The sequence below is a fragment of the Dothidotthia symphoricarpi genome (assembly GCF_010015815.1).
Source record: "Dothidotthia symphoricarpi CBS 119687 unplaced genomic scaffold P153scaffold_15, whole genome shotgun sequence".
Classification (NCBI taxonomy): Eukaryota; Fungi; Ascomycota; class Dothideomycetes; order Pleosporales; family Dothidotthiaceae; genus Dothidotthia; species Dothidotthia symphoricarpi.
Genome location: NW_022985022.1, coordinates 973,917 through 995,575, shown reverse-complemented (window position 1 = coordinate 995,575; position 21,659 = coordinate 973,917). Strand labels below are relative to the sequence as shown.

At 52.6% G+C, this 21,659-nt stretch overlaps 10 protein-coding genes across 10 annotated transcripts; 5 read left to right on the top strand and 5 right to left on the bottom strand.

The window, feature by feature from the left end:
- Positions 1-209: 209 nt before the first annotated feature.
- On the top strand, positions 210-2,341 carry P153DRAFT_368726 (uncharacterized protein). The gene is made up of 4 exons (XM_033668593.1): positions 210-858; positions 916-1,092; positions 1,271-1,791; positions 1,844-2,341. Exons 1-4 carry the CDS (start codon positions 462-464, stop codon positions 2,153-2,155), a joined length of 1,407 nt encoding a protein of 468 aa, XP_033521819.1. The 5' UTR covers positions 210-461; the 3' UTR covers positions 2,156-2,341.
- A 1,698-nt stretch (positions 2,342-4,039) lies between these two features.
- On the bottom strand, positions 4,040-5,510 carry P153DRAFT_321236 (Formyltransferase; the record flags this gene model as incomplete). The annotated part of the gene is made up of 2 exons (XM_033665137.1): positions 4,040-5,206; positions 5,258-5,510. The coding sequence occupies 2 exons, from the start codon at positions 5,508-5,510 to the stop codon at positions 4,365-4,367; spliced, it is 1,095 nt and encodes a 364-aa protein (XP_033521818.1). The 3' UTR covers positions 4,040-4,364.
- A 45-nt stretch (positions 5,511-5,555) lies between these two features.
- P153DRAFT_345102 (uncharacterized protein) lies at positions 5,556-8,674 on the top strand. Its single transcript, XM_033666079.1, has 3 exons — positions 5,556-6,184; positions 6,232-7,602; positions 7,652-8,674. Exons 1-3 carry the CDS (start codon positions 5,849-5,851, stop codon positions 8,426-8,428), a joined length of 2,484 nt encoding a protein of 827 aa, XP_033521817.1. The 5' UTR covers positions 5,556-5,848; the 3' UTR covers positions 8,429-8,674.
- A 1,217-nt stretch (positions 8,675-9,891) lies between these two features.
- On the top strand, positions 9,892-11,192 carry P153DRAFT_345099 (acid protease; the record flags this gene model as incomplete). Its single annotated transcript, XM_033666078.1, has 3 exons — positions 9,892-10,072; positions 10,125-10,898; positions 11,100-11,192. Exons 1-3 carry the CDS (start codon positions 9,920-9,922, stop codon positions 11,190-11,192), a joined length of 1,020 nt encoding a protein of 339 aa, XP_033521816.1. The 5' UTR covers positions 9,892-9,919.
- A 630-nt stretch (positions 11,193-11,822) lies between these two features.
- Positions 11,823-12,693, bottom strand: P153DRAFT_377651 (GTP-binding protein rho1 precursor; the record flags this gene model as incomplete). Its single annotated transcript, XM_033669747.1, has 5 exons — positions 11,823-11,975; positions 12,026-12,160; positions 12,215-12,412; positions 12,539-12,566; positions 12,626-12,693. The coding sequence occupies 5 exons, from the start codon at positions 12,691-12,693 to the stop codon at positions 11,823-11,825; spliced, it is 582 nt and encodes a 193-aa protein (XP_033521815.1).
- Positions 12,578-13,388, bottom strand: P153DRAFT_67269 (uncharacterized protein). Its single transcript, XM_033673328.1, has one exon. It carries the CDS (start codon positions 13,242-13,244, stop codon positions 12,837-12,839), a length of 408 nt encoding a protein of 135 aa, XP_033521814.1. The 5' UTR covers positions 13,245-13,388; the 3' UTR covers positions 12,578-12,836.
- A 985-nt stretch (positions 13,389-14,373) lies between these two features.
- On the top strand, positions 14,374-18,133 carry P153DRAFT_368723 (ubiquitin conjugation factor E4). The gene is made up of 4 exons (XM_033668592.1): positions 14,374-14,527; positions 14,582-16,171; positions 16,226-16,890; positions 16,946-18,133. The coding sequence occupies exons 1-4, from the start codon at positions 14,474-14,476 to the stop codon at positions 17,850-17,852; spliced, it is 3,216 nt and encodes a 1,071-aa protein (XP_033521813.1). The 5' UTR covers positions 14,374-14,473; the 3' UTR covers positions 17,853-18,133.
- An 84-nt stretch (positions 18,134-18,217) lies between these two features.
- On the bottom strand, positions 18,218-18,845 carry P153DRAFT_398759 (uncharacterized protein; the record flags this gene model as incomplete). The annotated part of the gene is made up of 3 exons (XM_033671670.1): positions 18,791-18,845; positions 18,454-18,653; positions 18,218-18,349 (listed from the first exon to the last, which is right to left on the bottom strand). Exons 1-3 carry the CDS (start codon positions 18,834-18,836, stop codon positions 18,218-18,220), a joined length of 378 nt encoding a protein of 125 aa, XP_033521812.1. The 5' UTR covers positions 18,837-18,845.
- A 190-nt stretch (positions 18,846-19,035) lies between these two features.
- Positions 19,036-20,669, top strand: P153DRAFT_368721 (DUF1977-domain-containing protein). Its single transcript, XM_033668591.1, has 2 exons — positions 19,036-19,763; positions 19,828-20,669. Exons 1-2 carry the CDS (start codon positions 19,244-19,246, stop codon positions 20,376-20,378), a joined length of 1,071 nt encoding a protein of 356 aa, XP_033521811.1. The 5' UTR covers positions 19,036-19,243; the 3' UTR covers positions 20,379-20,669.
- P153DRAFT_368720 (cytochrome c and c1 heme-lyase) lies at positions 20,460-21,519 on the bottom strand. The gene has a single exon (XM_033668590.1). It carries the CDS (start codon positions 21,487-21,489, stop codon positions 20,701-20,703), a length of 789 nt encoding a protein of 262 aa, XP_033521810.1. The 5' UTR covers positions 21,490-21,519; the 3' UTR covers positions 20,460-20,700.
- Positions 21,520-21,659: the final 140 nt, after the last annotated feature.

Here is a 21,659-nt window from a genome sequence, read left to right as displayed (position 1 = left end):
AGTAACGCCCCTTACATACATCGCGTTGAGCATAGCATGTACTTCAGAGGTTATCACGCGTGTTGAAGGAGACAATTGGAACTTGGTTGACTTGGAACGGAACCAAAGCCAATCTTCCACGCGGGACTAGCCCACTTGCGTCGATCAATTTGGCAACGCGGGGTAATCAAACGTCGTAACATGCTTTACCAACACTCCTACCGTAAATACTTCAAACAATGGTAGGCCGTTCGGCTTCCGTGCGGCTCCTCATGATGAACCTGATCGGCGAACGAGCGGGTCAAAAACAGGTTGACGGACAGAAAATGAGGGGTGGATGTGTGCGTGTGGGGTGTTCACTGCTCGTGTACTTCTGACTAGCTCAACTACAATAAGCGCCTTGCTCCTTCGCGGATGGTGCAGTTGGCTTCCCAGCCTTTCTCCCGCCATCATGTCTGCGTGTCATTGTAACCAACCTCTATATGCCTCCGCTAGGATCGCCAATGATCCAGCCATCGCCGCCCAAAGTCTTCGACAACTATGACAAGTACACTCCCGAGGCTTCGCTAGATCCCGGAGATAAACCCGAGGCTCTGCTCAACGTCACGCGCGGGGCAATTCGTGTGCCTTCTCCAAACCCGTCCCTGATATCGATAGACGACTCGAATAACATACGGCTTGGTCGCGATGTGGATCACCTACCTGTACAAGATGGCTGGAGACATGCTTCTCACTCACCAGTTCCTCCACGGACTGTGAAAGACAAGGCAAGACTGTTCTGGGTAGTGAACAAGGGCTTGGTTTTTGTGATGATTGCGCAACTTTTCGGCACGATGATGAATGTTACCACAAGAATCCTGGAGGTGGAAGGCAATGATGGTATGGCGGCAAGAGCATTCAAACTCCGATCAGACGCAGGCTCATATCATCTTACAGGCAAAGGATACCATCCGCTCCAAATTCTCTTCGTCAGAATGATTGTGACAGCCGTCTGCGCATCGTTCTACATGTACCACCAGAAAATAGAGCATTTTCCGTTTGGCCTGAGGGAGATAAGGCCTTTGTTAGTTGCCCGTGGTGTGTCAGGCTTTTTTGGAGTTTTTGGAATGTACTGTAAGTACGCTTTCGTGAAAGTAGACGTGATGATGCTGTCCACTTAACGTTCTTCCAACTGGGACGCGCTCACGGGTGCTCACTGCAGTCACCATCATGCAAAACTACACACCATAATGGAGCTCACGATATCGAACAGAAGGGTCTACGAGTTGGATACAATACTAACCCTTGATAGATTCCTTACAATATCTTCCTCTCTCTGACGCCACAGTCATAACGTTTCTAGCTCCTAGCCTCGCATGCTGGGCATGCTCCTACCTGATCAACGAGCCGTTCACCCGCATGGAACAGATTGCTGCATACATTTCTCTCTTTGGTGTCGTTTTGATCGCAAGACCCGCCTCATTATTCACCTCGATCTCACATCCCGATGCGCCAGCCCTAGGCGATACACACCCTGTGAATGCGACAGTCAGTCGACTTTCCTTAGACTATGACTCTGTTACGCCAAAGCAGCGAGGAATGGCAATCGGCATAGCAATGTTGGGCGTATTTGGAGCAGCAGGCGCATACACGACCGTCCGGTGGATCGGCAAGCGCGCACACCCGCTTATTACGGTCAACTACTTTGCGACATTGTGTACCATTATCAGCTTTGTAGCGATGTTTGTGGTCCCTGATGTCGGGTTTTTGCTTCCAAGGTACTTCAAAGATTGGTGTTATCTGATGTTCTTAGGACTCTGTGGGTTTGCTCTGGTGAGTCGCTACCTACTGTTCGACTCCTTTCTCATGGACTGACTTGACGTAGCAATTTCTCCTCGCGACCGGCCTCCAATACGAGAAATCATCGCGCGCAACAAATATGGTGTACACGCAGATGTTGTTTGCATTGACGTTCGACAAGTTGATCTGGGGCACAACACCCAGTGCTTTGTCGATTGTTGGGTCATCCTTGATCCTCGGTTCAGCGATCTATGTTGCGATGAACAAGGAATATGTGAAGAAAGACGATGTGGTTAGAGGACGTGAAGATACAGACGAAGAGCAAGGATTGATGTCTTTCGAAGAAGAACCAAGAGATGAAAATACGAGTATTGCCATGAGACCACTGAGGATATGATAGGCTTTGCCTCGTTTGGGCGTTACGGGAAAGGTTACACATATCATAGATCACGATCTGGAACGATAGCATGACAATGTCAAGATTTATAGAGTTATACAATCACTCTCGGTTTCATACTCTGGTATTCACTGGGCTCGTCTGGAGAATGATTCGTTCTCTACTCACAAGAAGACTATGGTTAAATAGGCACAAGAGATAGCTTTGGTTTCATGTTGCGAAGCCTCTAACCTGCTCGTATCAATGGAAAAGTTCCTCCTCTTCCACAAGCTGAACCAATCCAGCCCAACAAGACACTAACACAGGCTGATGAACCGAGACCATTCTAGCACGGTTGAATTTGTCGATGAATGTGTAGAATATGGACATAAGATGTTATAGACTTGCGAAGACATACACCAACCATTAGGAAGTTCGCGATACTAAGAGGAGGAAAGATAATACTCTGGCTCCTAATAATCTCTCTGTTCGTGTGATATAATATAGCTCAAAATGACACTGGACCCGAGCCAGCTTCTGTAGTTGGAGGAGACTGCACGGGTATAGTCAGAATGGAGTGAATAGGCAATATTATATTAACAGGTGATTTGCTGCTCTCACTGTCTATAAGTCAACATCATTTTACGCAAGGATTGTGTGAAGTGCAGGGAAGGTTACAAAGATTGGAAACGAAAGAACGCGGTGGATCGATTTTAAAAAACGGCGACGCAATGTGGTTATAGTTCTAGAGAGGTTATAGGAAAGGCATCAACTTACATGTTTGGAGCTGAGATTATATACAATCGTACCCTGTAATAGCGAGTCGATATTGAGAGAAGCGAAACAAACCTGTGAAGGCGAAAATAAAACTGGAAGATGTAAAGATGAGGTACATGTTATTCAAGATTGATTGCAAGTCATGTCAGCTTCGTCATGTCAAGCTTACCAGACCCTATCGCTAACAGCTTCTACTACTAGAGGTAGTCTTCCTCGGTATCGAAATCAGACCTTCAACTTCCAGCTCATCAAGCAAACTAGTATACCGTTTGCCCGACAAGTTCTACTCAGTAGGTCTTTGGACCTATTCATCTACTGCGGTCGAAAGTCCGATCGGAGCACAGAGAATGTCTGGAATCACAGTTCACTCGCATTATGTTGATTTGTTGAACGTAATCTGAACTTTTGGAGTGACTTATTTCCGCTGGGAAAGGGTGGTTTGGATAAACAAACATGGATTTACGTGGGAGACGAAGATAAGCAGAAAAAGCAAGATGAGATTACACACTTTCGTCACCGAGACTTCACACATTACGGTGACCAAATGACAGGCATAGACGAGGAAGTGATTTGATAACAGATAATTTGCTATTTGGCCTGCGTATGAAAAGGCTCAGTGATATCTATTGGCTTCGTTGTTTTCGAGGTATACACTTGATGACAATAATCATTCTTTACCATCACCAATACTACTGCCGGAAATATGCAAAACCCCCAATTATCATAGGATCAAGCCAACGACTGAATATAAACTAAGGTCTTATGTTAAAGCGAAAGTCGTTCTTCAACGGACTTCACCCTCAAGTGGAACTTGTTCTCTATTGGCTAGGGAGCACGATAAGCGAGCAAGACCCACAGACACATATGTGGGACCCATGCAGCGAAATTGAATAATTACCCTGAACCCACGTCGCTGGGTTGCTGAATGCGGTTCTGCCAACGCATACAATCCAGACGTAAAACGATCATATACCAAAGATCTTGGAAATCTCCCAATAAAATCCATCAACCAAATGGTTCGATTGGGAATTCCCCTGTGGCGCGTAAGTTTATTTGAGTCATCAAACACTCAGAAACACAGTGCTAACGGTATATAGAATTGGCTAGCGCGTCAGACTGTTACATCTTCGGATACAAGCAAATCTGGAGGCTGGAAGTTCGAGCCTTCCCGGGGGAGATTTTTTTGAACTTCGGTCATTCGCATTCAAACCGTATTTTTGTGCACCGATCGCCGATGTAGCTGTTGGACCATTTATTCCTCAATGGCCCAAGCGAACATTCCGCTCTAGAGATATGACCATGCATGGACCTCTGTGGGGGCTAATAGAATAGAGACACCGATACGCGCTCACTGCGTTGCATATACTTATTTCGTTGCTCACGATGTACTACTTGGAACAAAAGAAAGGATGGGGGCGTTTGAAGTGATGGAGAGCAAACGAAGAGTGAAGACCTATACGGCGGAGTCGAGGCTGTAACTATCATCATGATCCTGGGCTGGCAACAAGCGCAATAGCTTCGCATTTCCCTGACCTGTCTTCGACCCTGCGTATGTGCTTTTCACAATGATACCTACTTGCCCATCAGCACTCTGAAACAATGGGTAGTTGTAACCTTTCTGCGCCCAGATACCAGGTTCACGCTGGGATAGACCCGCCTTGCCAGTATCTACGACTTGGTGGAGAATTAGGCGATCGCCATTGGGTAGGATGCACCAAGGGTTGTCCAGTGCATGCTGAACGGCAAGGATCTGATCCATGGTGCATTTGCTGAAGTCAATAAAGCGATGCTGCTTCGTGATCTTTTCCGCATGGTCAACAGGCCTGGTAGGGTCGTCTGGGTTCGCATACCACCCTACATTGTCAAGTGGGGGAACAAACTTATGTTCCTTGAGGACTTTTACCAACAGCTCGGCTCCTGCTTCAGCCAGCTGTTTCTCTAGATTCGCTGATGTCAATCCCCGAGAAATTTCCACACCTGGACTTGGCGTTTGGGCAAGTATAGTGCCTTGGTCGAATTGTGTCGGATGCAAGGTCTGTATGGAGACACCGGTGTAACGGCGCCTTTTGAGGATAGCATGCTCTATGGGTGCTGGACCTCGCAGGTCGGGAAGGAGAGACGGGTGGACATTAAGACCGCTGTACTGCGCGAGGTTGAGTATTCGTGGAGGGACGAAGAGGCCAAAGGACACGGCGACGACAAGGTTGATGGGAATAGGCGGTGTCCATCCGGTAAAGGTATCAATCGCATGGGTGTCTAGGCACAGCTCGTCGGAAGCTACATGCTTAATGGGTACTATGCTCGGTCAATTGACACGACGTGCCATAGTGAGGCGGTGGACATTACCATCTCTCAGAGTCTTCAGACCGCGGCCTGCAGGCTTTGCTGGTCGATGGACGACATGGATCGAATGTATGAGCTTGGGCGCAACACGCTTTGCCGCGCACAAGGCGCGCAACGACGCGATGCTGAAGTCGTCCGAGCCACAAAACAATATGCGCAACGGTTCCGCAGCGCGAGTCGGTGCTTCTGTCGAAGCGTGTCTGCGGAGCGTTGGCAACACTAAAGAGCGGACAGGGTATGGCAGTTTCCAGAGCATGCTTGGATGCAGGTTCCGATCGTGACCAAATCGCCTCATCTCATCTCATCTTATCTCGTTGTGATGGCGCTTGGCGGGGCTGTTCGCGTCGCATTCGCAACGAGCCGGGCGCATCCTAGCTTCGACTTCGCGTTGGAGCAGAGCACAGCAGAGCACATAGTGATGGGTCCACCGTCTTTGTCGAGAAGGCACGCGGCATACATATAAGCCGGGGCACCTGCTCGCTGTTGGCAGTGCACAACGAACGGCCTTTGTAGGTGGCAGACCGAGACCCCCGAATTCACCGCACAAGCGTGACGCAACCATCTCCGAAGCATCGCAGCTGGTAACTCGCGCGAATGCCGTCTACCAAAGTACCCAAGGTTGTCCCTGCACATCTGTCCTTTCTGGCCATTTACAATCCGTCGCTCAGCAGCTCAGACGAGACATTCCACCAGCAGATTGTGTTCTACTACACGAAAGCTGCCAGATCCCCCAAGACCAAGAATGCGAATCCTCAGGCAGAGCAGGAGCTGCGCGACGAGGAGAACGAGAAACTGCGCCAGGTCGGACTAGCCCAGGGCATGGTTGGCTTTGCCCGGAGCTTCTCCTCTGGCGAGCCAGTCGACTCGATAGAAACGCACAAATCGCGCATCATACTGTACGAGTTGGAACAGGGTTGGTGGGTACTTGCTGTGAGTACGTCTGTGTACATGGGAAGGTTCTGCTGATGCAAGTCTAGTCCATCAGCCTCACCCAACTGCCGGCTGCGAACAGTGCCTCCAAACCCGACTCGGGAAACGCAGCGTCAACCGTTGAATACTCGTCGCGGGAAGTCAGCCCACCTGCACTCCTGATACAACAACTCATTCGCACCCACACCATCTTCCTGCTGCACCATGGTGCAACGCTGCAGGATCTCTTCTCCAAGCATGGCCGTGTCAAGTTCTGCAACATCTTGGACAAGTACTGGTCACGGTTTGCAACCACCTGGGACGTGCTCCTCCACGGCAGCCCTGCTGTCGAAATGTACGGTGGCATGAAGTTGGCGGCAGGCGGCGAGCTGGGAATGGGCGTCGGTGAAGAAGAGTGGGGCAGCGGCGAGCGTGATGTCTTGGAGGACTTCGCCCGTCGGACAGAAGGCCTTGTCGATATCATGGTCTCCCGTTTTGGCGAGGCATCGCCTCTGCAACAAGCCATATCGTCCACGAACCTGGATACACCTGACGTATCTGAGATGGAACCCTGGATCGGAAGTGGGAAGAATGCCAGTGCGGCAGATGGAGTCGTCTTCTCTGGCCTCGGGGCACTCAGTAGAAAATCACTACGAGATGTATCACACTGGGTAGAATCCATCTACTGCTATGGCGATCAGGCGTATGGAGTACGAGACAATCCAACGTCTGATCGCAGAAAATGGCGAAGAAGGAATCTGAGATCAGTTACGGAAGATTCGCTCCCAGAAACTCCTCCGCCTACCCAGAGCATCGAGTCCCGAACTACACATTCCCATGCAGACTCGGATTTGCCCATTGGTATTCCGCCTCCTATTGTCAAGGCCGTCGAAAACTCGCTGGACAAAGCTGTGGTTGCAGTCGATACTGCAAAGAAGAGTAGTGAAAACACACCACACCAAAATCATGAACCACTTCTGGCATCTTTGGGTAACACCGAAATCTGGATGAAATACATGACATTGGGATACGGCACAGCGTGGGGCGGTAAGAGGGCGCTGGAAGATCTTCAGACTGCTGAACAACAGCCTGTGCCTGAAAGGACACCATCACCAGAAGCCATGCGTTATGTCGAGCCAGAACCAGACGTAGACTTGGCTGGAGGAAAGTTGAAACTGCAGATTCGACAAGAGAACGATGGGTACTTCCTCATCGGGCTCAAGGGGGATATGGGAGATGCGAATACAGACGCTGACGATGAGGAAGATTGGGACAATCGCATTCTGCTTAGAACTATGCATGTTGATGTTGTCCGCAAAGAGAGTTCATTGACGACGCCAGGCGTTGATCCGGATGTGACCTCGGAATGGGAAAGGGAAATGAGTTTTCGAGCTACAGCGAGCAAGAAGCTGTCCCGATTGCGGCCTATAGTCTATGTGGTAGGGCTCATCATCTACCAAATGTCAACATTCACTAACTATTCCATAGCATCGCCCCTTCATCTACACGTTCTTGTTCGATCAACAAGCTACAGCCCTAAGTATGGCCTCATTTTATCGGCATGTTCACAGGTTCTTCTCCCCTCTTCATCGTTTACTCGACAAAAACACTTCGCCAGAACGAGTTGCCTTGCGCCTTACAGCTGCTGCAAACCCGTACACAACCGTTTCTTCGACTAGCGGGTCGGAGCTAAACACACAGATCATATACGATCTAGTCTATGATCCCCGTACTCTTACCGTTCACTCCAGTCTTCCAAATATTCCGGATCCTGGTACACTCATCGCCGAGGGTCTGAGCAGCAATAGCATCAACGCATCGGGCTGGAGTAGGGTGGAAGCGTTAAACGTGCACTCACAGATCCTAGCTACAGTAGCAGACACACGCCGTAACCTCTGCGAAATTGAGCGCACATGCAAGACAAGCCGTGGCTGGTGGGTAGTTTGGATGCGCTTAGCGCCTTCTCAGGTCAGCGAAGATGCCGTCACAACGGTCAACTCGAAAGGCTCCTCGCAGGCGTTCAACACCGACGAGCTTCGCGAAGCTTTTCTGGTGAGGCGAGCCCGCGACGCTGTACCCGCTACGGCGAAGAGTTCGGGCAGCAGATTCGCGAGTGGCATGTGGGCGGGGATGGGAATGGGTGGTAGTGGACAGAGTCAGAGAATGGGTGGCGCAGCTGCTGGATGGGGACCGAAAGGACTGGCAGATGGAATTGGGATTGATGCGCGGAAATATGTGGATGAGTTGTTGAGCTTGAATAGATGAGGGCACATGAAGAGTGATGAGTTCGTATACTGGCTTGGAAGCGGTATCGTTTAGAGTAATGGAAGGCAAACGAAATGGTCGGCATATTGTCCAGACCACCAAGAGGAACCATAGCGTGCAGATAAACTTATGCTGAGAAGGCCTCAGAAGGCTTCAGAAGGCATTCATAACCGTGAGACTGAAGATGAGTGGTGGGCACTCAGCAAAATAGGAAGGTTCGCAAGACACAGCTGTAATCCCTCTCCCAGGTACACTGAAAGGTACTCACGAGCCGTCAAAGCTGACAATAAGACACATATGCTTATGCCTCATATCCCTCCATCAGCTGTCCACTCTCCAGCTAGGCAAGGAATGGGGATTATGAAATCATGCATGGCATGTGTTTCGTGAGCCGCTATTGGCGCACTTAGCAGGCGAGGGCGGTTTCAAACTAACGTCCCATCGTATTCCAACGACATCCAGGGGTCCCCCCCGCGTTCGCCCATCATCAGAAGTCGCCATCTCAGACTCGCAATGATGGAAGTGCCAGCGAGCTTTGCCCAAAGCAGAACCAGCAGACAATATGAGGGCGCTTCCTTCCGTTCCCCGCCGTCTTTTTCGTCTTGCCAGGTACCGGTTTTGTTATGGTTAGTCGGGAACGCCTTGTAAGAAGCTTAGGACCACGGCGGCAATTGTACTCTTGGCTTTCCCCTTCTGCATTAGGTTGTCTGACAGGAGACGCGGGACCTGATGTTCTGAAGTCGCCTTCTTCTCATTGAATACAAATTCTCTACTTCTCCTTATATCGTGTCGAGTCCGAGCCTTTTGTTCGGGATTGGGACGCTATTTGTACCGCCACGAGCAACATCCAATTCGTCCTCGATCAAACGATTACCAGCCCCGCAAACAACGATATCTTATATTGCAATCCTTCGAAGAACTTTTCAAAATAGTGATATCCAAAGACAAGGGAAGAAGACGTAGGATTATCCCAACAAGGAAGCTGGATCGAGATCGCCTTTCTGAAACGGGACGCCTGTTCTATTCTGCTCAACCATAGGCTATTCGCTACACGTTGAAAGGCACCAGGGTGCTCGAGATCAACAAGACGTGTTTGTGAGCAGTTTTGGCGGAATAATCTTTCAACTTACCCGAAGCGGAGCATAGCCTATACTACTACAAAGGCATATCACTGTACAAATCCGGCAACTCAACCCAAAGTTTGAGATCATGCGTGTCCTACTTTCAACATGGCTGGTAGCGCCAGCAGTATTACTGCCCACCGTTACAGCCTTCTATCCATACCACCACGACGACGGTAGTACCTCGACTTCTCGCACGCGACAAACGTCTCGGCTATCAAGTTCAAATCCCAAATTGACGACGCTCCCTCTCCGCCGCGTGCCTGGGCCTATTCGCCCGCCGCAGAATATCTACAACATTGCGAATTCGAATGATCCGACACAGAAGAATAGCATGGCAATCGATCAGGATGGGGGTGATCTGAGCTATATGGTTGCGGTGACTTTCGGCGACAGCAAGGAGGAATACCATCTGCTGCTCGATTCGGCGGCGAGCAATACTTGGGTCATGGGGCAGGACTGCAAGAGCGATTCCTGTAGTACACATACTACATTTGGGGCAGGGGACTCGAGCACGCTCAAGGTAAGACTTTCGTAAGGTCTGGCAAACACCAAACTGATTCCCTACACTTTAGACGCAAAAAGATTCCTTCAACGTCACATACGGCACTGGATCTGTGTCCGGGACGCTCGCAGAAGACACCCTCCACATCGGCTCCTTGTCCCCCTCCTTCACCTTCGGCCTCGCCACGAACGTCTCCCAGGAATTTAGATCCTACCCCATGGACGGCATTCTAGGCATCGGCCGCGGCGAGAAAGTAGTAGGCACAACCGAATCACCGCAAGTTATGGATGTGCTTTCGAGCTCTAAGCTGATCGGCGCGAAGCTCTACGGCATACATCTGAGCAGAAATACAGACGGGCTGAACGACGGTGAGCTGAACCTCGGCGAGGTGAATACGGATCGCTTCGACGGCGATCTAAACTGGAGCGATTGTGTGGAGAACGAGACTGGGTTCTGGGAAATCCCAATCAGTGACGCGGGCGTAAACGGCAAAACACTCGGCCTCAACGGCCGCACTGCAATCATGGATACTGGGACGTCTTTCGTGCTCATGCCGCCCGCCGACGCACTGGCCATACACACCCAGATCACGGGCTACAAGCAGTCAGGCGAGACCTTCAGCGTGCCCTGCGACACCAAAGCCGTGATCCAAGTCTCCTTCAACCAGAAAGCCTACAACATCTCCACGGAAGATTGGCTAGGCGATAAGCTGGACAGCGGACTGTGTCGCAGCAACATTGTCGGGCGACAAACGTTCAGCGCGACGCAGTGGCTGGTTGGCGACGTGTTTCTCAAGAACGTGTACTCTGTTTTCGACTTTGATGGCTCGAGGGTGGGGCTGGGTGTGAAGGGTGGAGTGGCGAGCGCGCAAGCGACAAAGGGTCAGTCCATCTTCATTTCCCCAGCATCAATCGCGATTAGTACTGATAGTTTCTGCACAGCTGATATTCAGACGGCATCTGCGTCTTCGTCTCCGTCTGCATCCGTGTCTGCCTCGTCGTCTTGGGGAGCGATTGCTACGGCTGGCGCAGGAACTCAGACACAGGAGAGCGAGAATGCCGGAACATCGGTGTCGACGGCTTCGGCGTCTTTGATCGCGCTCATGGCGGCATTTGCTTCTGTTTCAATATTCATGTGAAACCTCTCTTGTGCTTCTTGATAGGCGTCGCATGGTACGGCACGGCGTTCTAGAGTGATATGGTGATTGGGGTGTAAGATCTGGCGTTGTTATAGTAAGTATGCATTCAGTATCGACATGGCCAGTTTCGTGAGCTGTCTCAGGTTGGGTTCATAGGTCAGGGATAGACGCGATAAGCGGATGATCTCAAAGCAGGCTATGCGAGTACGGATGAGTGGAATGATCAACGTTAGGAATCACCTTGATATGAATAGATGTCACATAGTACCAGAGAGGGAGTCCTGATAGGATGCAAGCAAAAAGCACGTTATTAGAAAGATCCTACCATTGCTCAATCTCGACCACACGCCCTGAGAAAATAACACCTCGTGAACTACCCCAAGGTGATGTACTGCCAAAACAGAAAAGATCCAGCGCAGTAACGCCTCGTGCCGTGGAGGAAAAGGCTCAAACTAGCTACGATAGTCGACTCGTCTTCCAGCCAATGACCATCCACATGGTTGCCTATCTCCCGAAAGGACAATCCGCAATTAACACACCTAGTAACCGCCACAGTATTGTTCTTGTCCAGGTTCAACATCGCGCAGCTGTGACGGCTCCAGTTCATCTAACGCAACGACATGACCCCATTTACAAGATCAGGCACTTCTTCTTCGACTTCTCTTTCCGGGTGAGCAGGGCAGCTCGTGTAGCGTGCTCAAATACTTCTCGGACGCCCTCGTTCGTCTTCGCCGAGCACTCGAGGTACTTCTGAGCACCGATCTTCTTGCGGACATCTTCGGCCTGGTGACGGTTAGTTGAGCCGAAGCAGCCTCGATCGAGATGGTACGTACCTGCTCGGGAGTAACGGGCTTCTGGGACGTCTTGTGCAGCTCCTCAATCGTCTTCTGGTCGAAGCGCAGATCCTTCTTGCAGCCGACAAGGATGATGGGAAGGCCCTGGCAGAAATGAAGGACCTCGGAGATCCACTACATGACGTTGTTAGCAGTGAGGCGTGCAGAGTCGTGACACGTGTGTCGTACCTTCTCCTGAACGTTGTCCAGCGAATCGGGCGAGTCGACGGCAAAGCAGATCAGGATGACGTGCGAGTCGGGGTAGGAGAGCGGGCGGAGACGGTCGTAATCCTCCTGGCCGGCGGTATCCCAAAGGGCGAGCTCGACGTGCTTGCCATCAACCTCGACGTCGGCAACATAGTTCTCGAAGACGGTGGGGACATAGACCTGCAGCGGACGTCGTGTCAGTAGGTGCGTCACGATGCGTGCATGGGCGGATGATGCGATGAAGGCGCTGGCCAGCCGGGCTGACGCAGCTCAGGGATGGGGGCGAGGAGCGCGCGTCGAACTGACCTCAGGGAAGGTGCCCTTGGAGAAGACGCTGCAGACGGCTGGTTAGTCGCTGGGAGCGAGTGCATAGGGGCTGGTGCTGGCACTTACATGAGCAGACAGGTCTTTCCACAGGCGCCGTCACCGACAATAACGAGCTTGCGACGGATCTCGGCCATGGTGCTGTGGGTCGGGGGAGTGATGGGCTTGTTGGAGACGGGTCAGGAGGCTGCGGCAGAGGCAGAGAGTTAGCAGGGCGAGATGGCGGAGGGAGTGGGTGGTGGAAGGGTTGAGGTCGTGGTTGAAGCTGGAGGCAGCACGCTCAGGGCCGCGAAAACCGCGCTAGTGAGCAATGGGGTACGTGCAGCGGCTTAGCAGGCCAAACGTCGCACGGGATGGCAGTGTGCGTGGCTGGTATCCACCGGTGCACAATCAGCTCAAGTGACGATAGCAACACAGAGTGCGTCGCAGCGAGGGCGCGTGTGGCAGCTGGAGCCGTTGTTGCGGGCTTGCTGTGAAGATGCAACAGGCAGTGCCAAGCCGGACTAGCCTCTCCAAAAGAAGCACGACGGATGGCTGATGGCTGGCCAGATAGCCTTGCACATGCAACAAACAGAACAGACGACGCTTGCTCGCCCTCCGGTGAGCTGCTCGATTGCCAGACAAGCGGCGCCAACAGCATGCACACGGTAATAATCGACGTCCTCCGAACTTTGGTCCATCCATCCATCCAACCAACGGCAACCGCCGCGACGCAACAGCCAGCCTATCGAGTGGCGTTCGTCATCATAGCAACACACCAGGTTGTGAAAGCATCTTTGGTTTCAGCACCCAGTTGACAAGCCAGACGATCCGCCGTCCGCCGTTATTGTGGGGTCCGTTATTTCGGCTCCCAGCAACGGCCCATGGTGCTACTAATCTCGTTGTCAAGGGATTCCAGTCAGACGGTCAAGCTCAGCTGGCATGGTTTGGTCATGGCCTTGGATGCCTGTTGCTTCGCCACTGCAGCATATCACTGATGTGTCTGGAACTGCGGGGCCGCCGAACGCATGCGTTGAGACAGGCTCTGGTCCGTTTGGCCACCAGTCTCTTTAACGGTTACTTACTTCTCCACACCGTGCACCAGGACCTGCTAGGGGTCGCAGCTTGGCAAGTCCATCTTCAACTCCAAAGGAACGTATCCAACGAGCAGTTCTCGCGTTTCAACACCTGCTATCGCGTCTCCCGAAAACACATGCTATTCGCTACTTCTTGATGCATCCAATGCGTTTACACGCTCTCCTGGTAGGATTGGAAGCTGCATACAAGTATGATCCCCAGAGCATGGCTCGCACTGCATAGGGAGACTACAGTAGCGGTGTGGTAGCACATACTAGCTTTGAGTGTTCACCCTGTAAGTATATCTTGTAACTTGTCGTTTGAGATCATTGTGCAGAGACAAGTGAACGTGCACGTCTTTGAGCCTCATCTATTCAGCTGCGGGAAGCGTAATCATTCAAGACATCCGACCCGTATCACAAACATGCGTGGGTGCCGTCTCTCGCGTACTTTGCTACGAACCTGATCAAAGCTCGTAGAAGGATCTGGTGGAGGGACGACACATGAAATCGTCTTCCAGAAAGTAAAGTCATTCATATTTTGGACATGTGTGTTCCCAGTCGACGTGGAGACATCGCGTACCTGGAATACATCGAACGAATGCGTAAACATAGGCGGCAATGCTGATGCATGCTGCTGTTTTCGTCTTGCTTCCACGGACTTCCGATCTCCATGCACGTGAAGTGGTGCTGCGGGAGCCAGTGTGGCGGGGCCGCTAGGCAGCTTGAACCGCGACGGGCCTTTACTTCGATAAACTACAAGCCTCGCCTTCAACTCGCGCCTCTTGTTGTCTGATTCCCTGCGTCACCGTCATTGCCTCTTGCCTGTCTCGTCTACTTCTTCCCCAGACAACCACACATCATGGCTGATCAACCCCCACCTGAGCAAGACACGGCCATGTCTGACGCCGACAAGGTACAGCTCCCCAACCGCCCCTCTAAGAGACCCGCTGACGGCGACGTCGCGCAGATCCGCGCCAAACGCCTTGCAAAGCTCGGGGGTCCTACCACCCCAGCTGGAGCTTCACAGCCCTCCTCAACAGGCCCAGAGGCTCCAACCTCTGGCAGCTCAACACCTAAGCCCGCAGAGGCGCAGGCACCCGCACCGCAAGCATCGAACCCATTCTCACAACTAGGGATACAGCCCCAGGAGAAGCCCAAAACACGAATCAATATCAAGTCAAAGCCCACCGAATCGTCAGGCAATAGCACCCCACCACCCCCGCCTGCACCCAAAGCTCAGGAAGTCAGCCTGGAGGCATGGGAGGACCGTACTATCAGCGGCATCTTCAGAATTACCTTGGATGAGACTCGCACACAAGATTCAAATGGACACAGGCTCTACTTTGCCTCGGGCGCGCGGGGCGATCTAGAAGATGAGGGCAGGGCCATCCGATTCACCACAGATCTGCTGGACTCTGTGATATTAGAGGCTGCATCGAGCCACTCGCAGGGCAAAGCGTTGGATTATCTACTCTGCTGCTGGAAGCGGGTTTCGAAACTGTTCAAGAACATGACCAACAAGAACGATCCCAAGCACGACATCGTAAAGGAGGCTCGACGGCTGTGCTTCAGCTACTGTATCTTCGCCGCCACCATGCCGGACATGTTTGGCGAGGAAACTCCAGCAGAAAATGCTTTGGCCGACCATCTACTATTGGGACCTGAAGACGAACACGGCGTTTGCTTCGACTTTCTCCACGAATCATGTGCTCGTTTAGACGAAGACGAGAGTGTCAAGGAAGCTCTGGTAGGGGCTATGGAAGACTTGAGCCGGAGACTAGCAACCATCACTATGAATGGTGACTATCGGCCCTACATGATGACGTTGCGAAGCTTTCTGCGATTCCAGCCGCTCGTCGCTGCCTTGTCGCAGTCTGCAATGTTCTTGCCAACAGAAGTCGAGGCCCAGAATATAGAAAGGGAGACTCTGCTCGGACCTTACTTTGGACTGTCTCCCTTGCAAAACGAAGTTGCACTGAATTACTTTGCCAGTGCTAGTACCCAGGATAACGGTCTCATCGCAAACGCGCAAAGAGCTCTTCGTATGACTCTATCGACTCACCAAGACGAGCTCCTCGAGATCGCGAATCACTTCATTAGGCACAAGGAATCTCGGGAAGCCATGTTGAACTGGTTTGCCTTGGCAGTGAATAAGAACCATAAGAGACGGGCCTTGCAGGTCGACTACAAGACGGTATCGTCTGATGCGTTCATGGTCAATGTCACAGTCGCCCTAGATCGCTTGTGTGAGCCATTCATGGACGCCACCTTCTCCAAAATCGACCGTATCGATATTGACTATCTGAGACGTTCACCTCGTATCGACATCAAGGATGAGACTAAGATCAATGTTGATCAGCAAGCCTCAGATGAGTTCTACGATGTCACTCTCGGTGGTGTGAACAACTTCATCTCCGAAGTGTTCTTTCTGGCTGTGGCGGCTCACCACTACGGTACCGAGGCCGCCAACGCGAAGCTGTCGTCGCTGCAGAAGGATGTCAAGTACCTGAAAAAAGAGTTGGAGAAGATGGAGGCCGAACGGCCGAAGTACTCTTCGGTAAGACACTGTCTCCATTGTTAAACCGTTGTTCACTGCTAACATGCTGTTCAGAACCCTGCGCAATTGAGGGTGTTTGATATGCATGTCAAAAGGACCAAAGACAGCATTGAGCGGGCTTCTTGCGCCATCCTGTCACTCCAGGCAGTATTGTTTGATGAGACCACCCAAGCTCGATCCATGCAGTTGATGCGGTATGTAATCGTATGGTTACTACGGCTTGTATCGCCCGGCAAAGACATCCCTAGAAATGAGTTGGAGCTTCCTCTGTCCGAAGAACAGCCCATGGCATTCAAATGCCTCCCAGAGTATTTTGTTGAAGATATTGTCGGCAACTTCAAATTCATCACTCGGCATATGCCGCACATCATCACCTCCACGCAGTGTGAGGAATTGGTGAAGATCTGCATTACGTTCTTGCGGAGCTCAGACTATATCAAGAATCCGTACCTGAAATCGGGTCTTGTCACGATCCTGTACTACGGTATTTACGAAATCCCCGGACGATCCAAAGGTGTGCTCGGTGATACTTTATACGGACATCGCTTTGCAATGCAGCACCTGCTCCATGCTTTGATGAAGTTCTATATTGAGTGCGAGAGCACCGGTGCGCATACACAATTTTACGACAAGTTTAATATTCGTTACGAAATTTTCCAGGTCATCAAAAGCGTATGGCCCAATACGATTTATCGCGACAATCTTGCGACCGAGGCACGGTACGTTCAACTAGAAATTGCCACAGCTGGTTGTTCGATTGCTAACGTTGCACAGTGTCAACCTCAACTTTTTCGTCCAATTTGTGAACCTGCTCCTGAATGATGTCACTTTCGTGCTTGACGAGTCTTTCACAGCGTTTATACAGATCCATGAGGTCTCAAAGCTGTTGAAGAACCCACCAGGGGACATGGACCAGGCCATGAGGACAGAGCAAGAAGAGAAGTTGACAGCTGCACAAGGCAAAGCCAAGAGCTACATGCAGTTGACAAACGAAACCGTTGCGATGCTGAAGCTCTTCACCGAGGCACTCGCGGACTCTTTCACCAAGAAGGAAGTCGTCGTGAGACTGGCGCACATGCTCGACTACAACTTGGAGGCTCTGGTAGGACCAAAGAAGTCGAATCTCAAGGTGGAAAACCCCGAAGAATATGGATGGAATCCACGACAAATGCTCGCTGAGCTCACAGACGTGTACCTCAACCTCCAGGGCAAGCAGTCGTTCATCGATGCGGTAAGCACAGACGGACGCTCTTACCGCCCAGAGTACTTGACCGAAGCCCACAACATCCTACAGCGCTTCAGCCTCAAAGACCAGAAACAGCTGCTAGAATGGGAGAACATGGCCGAGCGTATCAAGACTGCAAAAGACATGGCGGATATGGAGGAAGCAGACCTTGGCGATGTCCCTGAAGAGTACATGGATCCGCTGCTCGCGACGCTGATGGAGGATCCGGTTACCTTGCCAATCAGCAAGCAGATTATTGACCGCAGCACCATCCAGAGCCATCTCCTCAGCGACCCGCACGATCCTTTCAATCGCACACCTCTCAAGATTGAGGATGTGATTCCGAACGAGCAGCTGAGGGAGGAGATTCAGACTTGGAAGGCGAATCTGTTGGCAGAGAAGATGGCAGAGCGGAAAGCTGCGAGTGCTGGTGAAGGATCGATGGATACTTCGTGAGAGGGATAATGGATGGCGAGGCGATGGATGAAGTGCATTTGCGAGGAGTTATGGTCTCTCTTTGGTCGCGCCAAGGGGCATGGAGTCTGGTATCACTGGCTAGAGGTGCATGCGGTCATGGAGTATATGCAGTCTTTAATGATTGGCAATGTGTTTATGAAGAATCCCAGTCTCGGTGATTGTTGGGTTTGGGTGGTTGTGGTATGCTTTCGTCAGGTTATGTCTGGGAATCTAGTATCAGGTTAGACGCACGCAAGATGACAAGAACTAACGCTCAAGCCTTACTTCTCCGTTCAACATACTTGCTTCGTTCAAATCATTGAGTATATGAGTACAGTACATTACAATGGGCGAGCTTTCAGGCATCATACCGCCGCCTCGTCCTTTTCCCTTTTCCCAAACGTATACGCCAGTCCACACCCAACCACGTTGACGGCACAAAGCGCTAGAGACCCTCCCCGTACAACACCCCGTACTGTAGCCTTGTTTCTGAGATTCTGCGTGCTGTTAGCTTTCATTGTCCTGGACTGACCGGGTGGAGCAGACGATTGTCCAGGTAATGGACTAAACAAGCAAACAGATAAATTAAGGGAAGACTCACCTGACTCCGGCGCAGTGCCAACAAACCATATAAGCCACTCCACGCCGCCGTGATACCAGCTGCGTCGGTCTTGTAGTTGCTCAGGTTGAGATAGGAGGAGAAGAGGAGGACGGGAGCAAACATCATGGGCAAGGGCTGGAAGGGACGGGCATGTTGGGCTGTGATGAGAGTGGCGAGGAGGGTGGGGGGAACGGAGTTTTCTGTGAGGGAAGGGGTGAGCATACATTCCAAAGTTTGTGTGTATGGGGGTAGATATGTTTGGAATTTTGGTTGTTGGTGCACGTGAAGGGTAATGGAAATGGATGGATGCGACAGTCAGACAACGGGATAGACGTACCTCCCCAGTTTCGCAGGGATTGGAGGGTGGATTTTTTGTCGGCCATGGCGGGCGTTTGCAGGGAATCAACGGGTTTGTAAGAAGGGCTTTGTTTGATTGAGGAAAGGAAAGGAAAAGAAAGGCTTTGTCGAAAAGAACGGCTTGTTGGAATTGGAGTAGTTCCATGACGTTGCTTGGAGGGCCGCCCGTGCGATGCGAGGCTCATCCCTGCATGGCCGGAAAGTGCAAGTGGCCTTGACGTGAACAACGAGTGTCGATCGATACGACCAACTGCAAACCCGCCTTGCACACCATCCGCCCACGCATCGTGTGAATCTCTCGCCGCAGCCCCCGTCCACTGCAGCAGCAACTGCAGGCGCATCGACTCTGACCTGCGCCGCCACCGCCCGCCCACTGCGCCCGCGCATTGTGTGAATCCCTCGCCGTCACCCCCTCCGCACGCCGTCAACAAACATGTCTGGCAAGACTAGCGGCGCACAACCGTCCGGCAGCGGCGATGCGCGAAGTCGACAGCACCACGACGGCAGCTCGGGCCGGGCCTTTACCGTCGAGCAGAAGGCGGCCGTGATGCGGATCAAGCGATGTGGCCCGACGGCCTACTACGAGGTGCTGGGGCTGGAGGATGTAAAGGCCACATGCTCGGACAGCGACATCAAGAAGGCGTACCGCAAGCTGTCGCTGCTGACACATCCGGATAAGAACGGCTACGACGGCGCCGACGAGGCCTTCAAGCTGGTTGCCAAGGCCTTCCAGGTGCTGTCGGACCCGGACAAGAAGAAGAAGTACGACTCGTTTGGCGGCGACCCCGATGCGCGCTTCAACCCAAACACTGCGGGCGCGGGCGGCGCTGGTCCGTTCAGCGGCTTTGCGCGGGGCGGCGGCGGTGGCGGCGGGAGACCGGGGTTCCAGGAGGAGATGACGCCGGAAGAGCTGTTCAGGCAGTTCTTTGGCGGCGGCTTTGGGGGTCCTTTTGGTACGTCGAGCGGCTATGTCCCCTCAATCCCCCCCATCACCATGACACAGACTGACGTGAGCAGGCGGCTTCGACACAGGCCCCGGCTTTGTCTTCAACCTCGGCGGCGGCCCCGGCGTGCGCGTGCACCAGTTTGGCGGCGCTCGACCGCGCAGGAGACCCGGCACCGCACAGCCCGCCGGCTCCGAGCCCGCCCCCAGCTTCGGCAGCGCCATCTCCAACCTCCTCCCGCTGCTCTTCCTCTTCATCCTCCCGTTGCTGTCGTCCCTCTTCTCCGGCTCGTCCACGCCCTCGGGCCCCTCGCTCGTCTTCGAGCAGCCGCGCAAACCAAACACATACGAGCGCGTGTCGACGCGCCTCAAAGTCCACTACTACGTCAACCCCACAGAAGTGCACGACTACAACCCCAAGAAGTGGCGGAAACTCGACGACCAGGCTGAGAACCAGTACGTGCATGCTGTCAATACGCGCTGTCAGAACGAAAAGTTCCACCAGAGCAGGATGATGCAGGATGCTCAGGGCTGGTTCTTTGTCGACGAGGAGGCCATGGAGCGTGCGAGGCATCTCGACATGAAGAATTGCAATAAGTTACGGCAGATGGGTCTTACGGTTTGAGGTGGATATGATGAATAGGGCTTGCGGCTAATTAGAAGTGGTGGTTTGTGTATGGAGATATCATGTCATGCAAGGCGCAAGAGGCGTTTTGATACGTTTGTATGTCTATACGAGGTACTTGGACGCAACCGTCCGTTTTTTCCCCCAATGAACTTGTTACTTCTCTTCTCTTCTTGGATTCGCGTCGTTTGGTAGAGATATATCCTCGCTAATCAATCAATGTACATATCTGGTCCCGAAACACATCATACAGTCCCCCCAACTCCAAGCCATGCAAACACACCCATATCGTACACACACACACCCTCACCCTACACCAAGATCAAAAACCCCAATACTTAGCAACCCTCATCTTAACCCCCTCAACCGTATTCAACTTCGGCCTAACATCCAGATAAAAACTCAGTCCCTTCCCCCCCTTCCCCTCATCCCTCCCCGCATAAAAATCAATCACATAATCAACCTTCACCCCACACCGATCCACAACCCAATCATGCCGATCAAACGGCGCCTGATACCCCAACAACGTCTTCCACCTCGCGCGCGGCGTCAAACTCGTGCTCAACCCACTAAACGACTCAAGCCGCGGCCCACCGCACGCCTCGCTCCCGCGACCCGCCTCCCACGCCTTGATCTCGTGCCACGCGCGCTCGTTGACGGCGTTGTGGATCGGCACGATGGTCTTCATGTCTGTTTCAGACGGGTCGAAGCTCTTGCGCTTCATGGCTTCGAAGAACATGCGCTCGGACGGGTAGATCCAGTTCCCCGTCTTTTTGTCCGCGCCCGTGTCGCGCTCGGCGTTTGCGGGACGGGGTGCTGGCGTGGCGGGGAGGGCGCGCGGGATGGTGCTTATTTCGCGGGCGGTGGCGAGGCTGAGGGAAGAGAGGACGGTGGGCGCGGGGGAGGAGGTGGTGGTTTGGTCGAGGGTGGAGGAGTCGCAGGAGGCTTGGACGGGGGATTGTGGGGGAGGGGTGGCGGGTGCGGGTGCGGATGTGGCATGTGGGTTTGGAGGCGTGGCGGTTGAGTTCTGCGCCCGGGCTTGGGCGAGCCAGGCTTCGCGCGTCTTGTGGTCGACGGGGCAGGCGTCTGCGGGGGCGTCTTTCGAAGACATTGCTGCTGCGGCGGCGGGGGTGGGTGGGTGTGCACTTGACGTGCTGGTTGGGAAAAGTTGAGCTTGGACGTGAGATGGTTCGGAATGCGATCGGACGTGATTGGTTGGTGGCGGTACAATCGACGGCACGGATGCTGCTTCACCGCTGCGATAAAGTTTGGGACAGTGTA

Bases quoted from the DNA above. Each gene is read 5' to 3' on its own strand.
- P153DRAFT_368726 (XM_033668593.1), top strand. From the start codon at position 462: ATGCCTCCGCTAGGATCGCCAATGATCCAGCCATCGCCGCCCAAAGTC. The intron at 859-915 runs GTATGGCGGCAA...ATCATCTTACAG, and splicing joins GGAGGTGGAAGGCAATGATG to GCAAAGGATACCATCCGCTC. The intron at 1,792-1,843 runs GTGAGTCGCTAC...GACTTGACGTAG, and splicing joins GACTCTGTGGGTTTGCTCTG to CAATTTCTCCTCGCGACCGG.
- P153DRAFT_345102 (XM_033666079.1), top strand. From the start codon at position 5,849: ATGCCGTCTACCAAAGTACCCAAGGTTGTCCCTGCACATCTGTCCTTT. The intron at 6,185-6,231 runs GTGAGTACGTCT...ATGCAAGTCTAG, and splicing joins AGGGTTGGTGGGTACTTGCT to TCCATCAGCCTCACCCAACT. The intron at 7,603-7,651 runs GTAGGGCTCATC...ACTATTCCATAG, and splicing joins TGCGGCCTATAGTCTATGTG to CATCGCCCCTTCATCTACAC.
- P153DRAFT_67269 (XM_033673328.1), bottom strand. From the start codon at position 13,244: ATGGATGGATGGACCAAAGTTCGGAGGACGTCGATTATTACCGTGTGC.
- P153DRAFT_368723 (XM_033668592.1), top strand. From the start codon at position 14,474: ATGGCTGATCAACCCCCACCTGAGCAAGACACGGCCATGTCTGACGCC. The intron at 16,172-16,225 runs GTAAGACACTGT...CATGCTGTTCAG, and splicing joins AACGGCCGAAGTACTCTTCG to AACCCTGCGCAATTGAGGGT. The intron at 16,891-16,945 runs GTACGTTCAACT...AACGTTGCACAG, and splicing joins AATCTTGCGACCGAGGCACG to TGTCAACCTCAACTTTTTCG.
- P153DRAFT_368721 (XM_033668591.1), top strand. From the start codon at position 19,244: ATGTCTGGCAAGACTAGCGGCGCACAACCGTCCGGCAGCGGCGATGCG. The intron at 19,764-19,827 runs GTACGTCGAGCG...TGACGTGAGCAG, and splicing joins CGGCTTTGGGGGTCCTTTTG to GCGGCTTCGACACAGGCCCC.
- P153DRAFT_368720 (XM_033668590.1), bottom strand. From the start codon at position 21,489: ATGTCTTCGAAAGACGCCCCCGCAGACGCCTGCCCCGTCGACCACAAG.